At 48.7% G+C, this 7,022-nt stretch overlaps 2 protein-coding genes across 2 annotated transcripts; both read right to left on the reverse strand.

Annotated features, from left to right (window-relative positions):
* Positions 1-210: 210 nt before the first annotated feature.
* On the reverse strand, positions 211-993 carry HD556DRAFT_1450099 (uncharacterized protein; the record flags this gene model as incomplete). The annotated part of the gene is made up of 1 exon (XM_041307717.1): positions 211-993. The coding sequence occupies one exon, from the start codon at positions 991-993 to the stop codon at positions 211-213; it is 783 nt and encodes a 260-aa protein (XP_041153483.1).
* A 4,983-nt stretch (positions 994-5,976) lies between these two features.
* Positions 5,977-7,022, reverse strand: HD556DRAFT_1450101 (uncharacterized protein; the record flags this gene model as incomplete). Its single annotated transcript, XM_041307718.1, has 6 exons — positions 5,977-6,138; positions 6,184-6,270; positions 6,321-6,440; positions 6,498-6,563; positions 6,645-6,769; positions 6,827-7,022. 6 exons carry the CDS (start codon positions 7,020-7,022, stop codon positions 5,977-5,979), a joined length of 756 nt encoding a protein of 251 aa, XP_041153484.1.

Below are 7,022 nucleotides of genomic sequence, written 5' to 3' on the forward strand. Positions count from 1 at the left end.
GTCCAGACCGCTTATCTAATCCGGCGTCTTCCGGAGTTCTCTTCTATATCGGTCCGGTGTTCTATCCTGTGTTCTATCCAGTGTTCTATACCAAAGGCAGGCGAGGCCTAGGTATCGTTCGCAGTTTAGCCTCGTGCAGGAGGTAAGGGCAGGGTGGCAAGGGGACTCATGTAACGTTGTTGTAACATTACCCCACTACTACGGTCAAAGTCACCGACTTTGATTATCTAAGACTTCTTCCATTGTCAAGGACGGCAGCGCCGGTTTCGTGGAGGTGGAAGGTACGGGGGGAGTTTCAGGGTCAAGGGACAGTTCGGTAGGATGCCGAAGTTCTAGGTCCGTGAGCGCCTTGTGGTTGTGCTCCCAATCAGAGAGAGCTTCGAAAAACTTCTCTTCATCTGAAAACTCTTGTAGGACAATGCGTCCGTTGAGTCCAGGACAATGTATGGACAAATGGTTCGGTCCGAGTTCATCGCAGATGCAACAAACATAGTCGGGACACTTCTTCCAATGATGTCCGTATCCTCCGCAGCGCTTGCATGGCGTTGTGCGGGTACAATCTGTGGTAGCCTTTCGCTTTCTAGGCAGGCGTACCGGACGGGTTTCTTCTTTGGCTCTTCTGGTTTCTACAATCTTAACAGCTTGGTTCGCGATGTCGGGGAAGTCAAGCGGGAGTAGATGGAGTGCGAGGCCGCGGATCCGTTTCTGTAGATGAATGACGGCGAGTTTCTTCGTCTCTTCATCAAGGTCAACACGATTGGCTACATCTTCCAGTAGCTTCGTGGTTCGTATAATGCAGACGGCAAGGGAGGTGCCTGCTGCAAGTCTGGCGTCATGTTCACCAAGGATGTCGTCGATCACTTGGGAGTACGCGGGTGTTAAGATAGCTGCTTCATTGAAAGCGCTGTTCTCAATCGTTCTGAGGATTCGTCCGTAGTCGGAGTCCTTCAGTGTTACAATGACGGGAGAGTTTTCTTCAATAGAGGTCGTCATGATGGAGGTTCGTGGAAAGGATGTTCGGGGAAGTCAGGGTTTATATCTTCTTCCAGATCGATTCAAGCTCCGTTTGATTCATGCTTATCTTTTGTTTCTTAACTTCTATCTCCTATCAAGGTTCAATCGTGAGGGCTTATCGATGCCTCATTTTCCGCTATCAGAGGGGAGGTGCCGTGATAGGTGCGATCTTCTATAACCTTTTGTTTGATCTAAGGTTCGTCATCAGAGGGTGGTAGTCATTGCCATGATGGGTCGGGTTCTCGAGGGTTCCGTGGGCTTGCAGGAGTTTCCATGGAGTTCGTCTCTTGATAGTTTAGGCTCGTTCCGGAGGATCTTCTTCTTCTATCTTTTTGTTAGATGTTCACATCAGATATCGAAGGTTCTATGCGTGGAATACGCGGGGGTCTTCTTAACCTTTCGTTTAAGATCGTGGTTCTTATACGCGGGTGTTATCGAAGAGATCAGTGGATAAGGGGTTCCGAAGCTTGCAGGAGTTTTCCGGAGTTCGTCCTTTGTCCAATAGTTTTTACGTCATCTCGGACGTTCTTCTGAGACAAGGCAGTCTTCAGTTCATAGTTTTACGTCAGTTACGGACGTGCATAGTTTTTAGGTCATTGCGGACCATCGTGCAGTTTAACCTCGTGCCGGAGGATCGCGCAGTTTAACCTCGTGCCGGAGGCTCGCGCAGTTTAACCTCGTGCCGGAGGCTAGGGGTATCGAAATCGGAAATCAGAAGTGGTCGGAGTCGGGAGTGTGGAAAATAAAAGCAAATTGAGGGATTTTACCCCCTTCCTAAGCCGTATGGTCACCGACTATATTCATCTTCTAGAAGTCGAGGCCCGAGTCAGGGCCGTCGTGGTTGAGATCGTTTCCTCCTAAATCTACCATCCGCACGAACTGCGGAGGTTCATCATCATCGTCTTCCTCGTCTTTAACCTTAAGGTCCGTGAAGTGGACAAAACTGGGTCCGTCGGAGATGATGCGATCAATTGTCATTGCTTCATCGGGATATTCAGTGGAGATCTCCCGGGACGTCGTGGTAAGGTTGAGGGAATTCGGTGCGTGGAGTTCATCGGCTGTGTCGGTATCATCAGCCGGACTTTCATAAAACCTGAGTTTCTTGGCTTCAGGTGGTACTGCGGTTTGAACCGCTCTTCCTTTTCCGAGAACGGATATCGGTTCTCCGGAAAAGACAAATCTATCTTCCATCCGTATTTGGGCTGGTTCGGGTTCCAGTCTCAGCGCCTTGGAAACAGGCGGTTCTTCTGTCATCATTGCGCGTCCCTTCCCAAGGACAGACGCAGGCTCCGCCGAGAATTCATATCGGGCGGGTACGGGATCTTTCTTCATCGGCTCAACAGCCGGTTCAATCTTCGTCTGCTGAAGAGCAGGTACAATCTTCTTCATAGGAGGCTTTTCGAGATAAGCGTGGTCGAATATCGAAGCCGGTCTAGAAGTTTTCTTCTGAGTTGTCTCCGGATCAGTGGCCGGTCTCTTCTGTTCGTTGTATCTGGCTGCAAGGTCTATTCTTGGCAGCGAATCTTTTTTCAACACGGTTTTCGTGGGCCGTGGTACGATCGTTGAGGGATTAGAATACTGCGGTTCCTCGGGGACCGGTGCGATCTTGGTGGTCGGAGCTAGGCTGATAGAAGCACTAGCGGTTCTGGGGGTTCTGGGAGTTCTTGGGGACACTGATCGTTCCCTTTTCTTCGTCTCCTTCTCTTCTTTCTGGAAGAGTGGCGTTTTGCCGTTCTTCTTCCGATCAGAATCAATCTCCTTTTCCTTCTTTCGGGAATCTGCGGTGCTCTTGAGAGTCACCGTGCCAGTCATCCAGTTGATGGCGGGGTTCTGGCTGCGAAGCCAAGGCAATCCGAGCAAGAACTTGTCTTGAGGAGCAAGTTCGGCAAGGTAAAACCTTTCGGTTATCACCCGTTCGTCGATTTGGAATGTGAGGATGCAATATTCCTCTATCGGCTTCTTTCCGAAGTCGGTTACGTCAGCGTTCGAGAGCATAAGGGGCTGCTCAAGCTGGTGCGTCGAGACTTTTAGCTGCGTGACCATGTCCTTATGAACGAAGGACTCGCACGCCCCCGAGTCTACAATCATGGTAGTCGAGACTGGGGCAGTTCTCTTTCTGGAGATCAGGGTGGCTTTCACCCGTAGTTCTTTCTTCGTCCCGGCCACCTTGATGGTGCGCAAGCGGGGTTCTTCTTCGATCATCTTTCTCCGTGGGGTTCGGGTCCATTGAGGACAGCCCGCGGCTTTGTGGCCAGTGTTGTGGCACACAAAACATTTCTTCTCTCGCAGATATATGCGAGTCTCCTTTCCGGACAGGTGTCTAGCGGCAAAGGTGTTTCTGGTGAATGTTGCCATGCTGGAAATGGTTCTATTCTTCTTCGTAGTGTTCCCTGCAGGAAGTCTTCTACTGTGACAGCGGTTCTTTAGGTTCCTCGACTGGTCAGGCCGGTGCAATCTGAGATCTGAGATCTTCTGGTTCTACAAGCTCTGGTGGGAGGCAGGTGCGTTCAGGACGTCACAGATGGTGACGTGCGTGAAGACTTTAATCTTTTGTTACGACACTAGGTCGTGTTCGTACTTGGATGGGCTAAACAGCAAAGGCCGAGAAGACGGCTTTCAGGATGCTGAGTTCTGTCGGCTTCCACAGAAGAGCAGAAGTTGCGTACGCCTTGTGGGGCGATGATAGCAGTTACAGACGGAAGGTTCGTGGTCGTAAGACAAGCTTCCGAAGGTGCGAGCCGGATGTCAAGCAAGGTAGCTTTATGCGAGACAAGAGGTTTCAAGGGAAAACCAAGTAAGATTAAAGTAAGGAACATCTACTTTAATCGTCGACCTTATATAAGGCTACTCTATCGTATCTAAGCTCAGCTTGAAGCTGGGTTCTAATCTGCTTATCTATCGAGTCAGAGATAGCGGCCATGAGGCGGGCTTCTATCAGTACATGAGGCAACACGAGGCTTGCCTTCTATCTTGATAACAGGAATAGGTCTTCTAGACCTATGTCGTCATTTCGTCGTCATAGCGGTCCAGACCGCTTATCTAATCCGGCGTCTTCCGGAGTTCTCTTCTATATCGGTCCGGTGTTCTATCCTGTGTTCTATCCAGTGTTCTATCCAGTGTTCTATACCAAAGGCAGGCGAGGCCTAGGTATCGTTCGCAGTTTAGCCTCGTGCAGGAGGTAAGGGCAGGGTGGCAAGGGGACTCATGTAACGTTGTTGTAACAGCTATAGCTCATGAACGCTTGCTCAAATCTCGTTTCGCATCTGCTAAAGACTTCGAACGACGATTCACCAACACAATCCATGATCACAATTTCCCTCCCGGCTCACTAGTTCTAGTCTCAAACAAGAAAATCGAGGCGGCATCAAATGCTAGGTGCAAGCCACGTTATTTTGGTCCAATGATTGTACTCTCGCGCTCTCAAGGCGGTTCTTATCGACTTGCAGAAATAGATGGATCTATCTCCAAACTTAAATTCGCCGCTTTCTGTCTCATTCCATATCATCCTTGCTCTCAAACATCCATTGAAGTCACACAATTCATCGACATTCAAGCCCTTTCCGGTATTGAAGACAAACAAGATTAGATGTCTCTCTCAATTTTCCTTTCCTCAATTCTACTCCTTCTACCTTACTATGCACTACATTTTTTAGTTTATTTTGTTTGAAGATCGACTGAGGACGGTCGATATTCGAAGTAGGGAGGGGATGTAAGGATGGTATATCCTCTGCGCCCTGACCAAAGCTCCAAAAGGAAATCAGAGAACCGTCATTCGCAAAACCTCCACATGACCAAACAGATGTGAAGAAGCATTACTCTTCACATCCGAGTCATGCGGATACATTTCTTCTTTTCATTTTACCTTTCCGCTTTTTCATTATGTACCTTACTTTGCACTCATATTTTCCTCGCCACCAAGTATTTTCCTTGCCACCAGTTATTTTCACTACGCCATGTACTATTTTCGTGTTCGATCCGGCCCAGACAGGTATCGCAAAACATATATATACATCTCATGTATTCTCATTGATAGCAGCAAAATATACCCTATCAGTCACCGCTCCAAGAACGTCAGAAAGTCTCTCAAAAGTTGTGTCCGCATCGCTGTAGAGACTCGCGCCTCTCAATGCCGGATATGCGGCCTTCTTACCCATTTAATTCCCTACCTGTATCAGCTCACATCCTAAGGACCAGTCATTCGCGCTCTCGCACACGCGCCCTACGTATGCGCCTCACTCGCACATCGCACACGCACGCGCGCCCTTCGCGTGCGCGCTCCTACCGTCCGTCCCTCTGTCCTTTGTCCTTGCTGATTTACTGGTGCATTATTTTTACCTCTCTCATTGAATTAACGAACCTTCGGTCCGACCTCCGCGCTTACATACAGAGAGTCTATTTAAACTTAGAATATATTTAGAAGTTGATATGGTTACTCGGTTCGGGAGCGCGCTCGGAAGCGCGCCGCATAGCGTAATCTCCCTTCTTAAATAAAGGGAGGATTCCTTCGGTTCTGGTACTTACTTTCCCCTTATCTTGATATACTGCAAAGTGTATAGTTCTCCCTCCAATACTAGAAATCCGATTATACTCCTCCACTGTTTGACACCTGTGCCCTTGCTACTCTCTTAAGGATTCCTCTCCTTCATCGTTCAAGCGCGCGCCCGCTTATGCGCGTACCCTCCGCATCTCTCGCTCACGCGCGCATCTCGCGCGTTACTTTCCCGCGTCTACCAGCGCCCGTCTAGTTGACAGAGTTTCCCTCCACCTTATTCGCGAGGAACTTCTCTCAGTAGCTGTCCTTTGGGTCGAGTTGTATTCTCGTATCCAGGTCTTGCTGTAGAGCCCCCTTTCTTTAGTGTTTTCACCCACAGTCAAGATTCCTCACCTTCATCGCATCCTTTCCTCTTGTTTCAATGTCTGCTTTTACTTGTGCACTTTACACTTCGAGCTCACACCACGGCCTTACAACATCAACAAAGTAGCGAGACATACGGCATTCTTGATGACACTCCGAATGCCTGTAAGTAGCTTTGTGACTGATTTGCCCAACTGAGCTCTGAGTTCGACATCCTCAAGCATTCCAGGAGGGATTTTGAAGACATCGGAATGAGTGGTAATGAAGTCCTGAAACAATTTAGCGGTGCTGAACAATGGACTTCGAAGCCATACCATTATATGATGCTGCGTATCAGTAACATATGCTGTGATATTTGGCGACAGCATACATGCAAATAAACAGTTATATAGCCCATTCTTCTGGTCCAAGTTAGTCTAGAATAACGCAGAATGAAAAGTACCATTGTCACCTCGAAGTCCTTCAATTCTAAGGCATCCTTCAATTCCTGCATTCTCTTCGCCCTATTTCCCTCGCAAAGTTTGATAAGAGTAATTTTCAGGTCTATGAGCATAAAGAAAATGTCGCCAGACTGCATCAAGCCAGAGTCAGCCAACACAACAACAATGGTTTGACAAAATTTTCTTACATCGATGAAACACATGACGTCTCCGGTAGGGACATCATTGTCTTCGCACATCTTCTTGGCATACGTCTTCAAGTGTTTCGTTCATTGGGGTGTAAGCTTCGTAGGATCCCCATGGTTGGAAGTTCCACTATTCCTGCATCGACGAACTGCGGTGCTGATTGGCTCATCCAACGATGACGTTGGACTAGAGGGGGGCTGGACTTCAAGGCCAGGTACCGCTGGGCCATCACCGCTTGGAGTTGTAGATCGATGGTTCGGGGAACGGGAAGTATCTGTGCAGTGTGAAGTACATTAGCAAGTCAAATTAGACCTTATATATGAGGACCTACTTCCATGCCCTCCAGCAGACAGATAGTTGGATGAGCTTCTGCTGCCAGGGTCAGGCATAGTACTCCTTCCTATGGATCTTGCCCCTGGAGTTCCTGGGTTCGACTGTGGCCTCAGCAATTGCTCTGCTCGTGAAGGTGATCTTGAGTGTTGGTTGCCGCCAGAAGGTATGCGCAGACGATAACCACGTTGGAACAT

Source organism: Suillus plorans (assembly GCF_016647745.1).
Source record: "Suillus plorans strain S12 chromosome Unknown HD556scaffold_99, whole genome shotgun sequence".
In the NCBI taxonomy this organism is placed as follows: domain Eukaryota; kingdom Fungi; phylum Basidiomycota; class Agaricomycetes; order Boletales; family Suillaceae; genus Suillus; species Suillus plorans.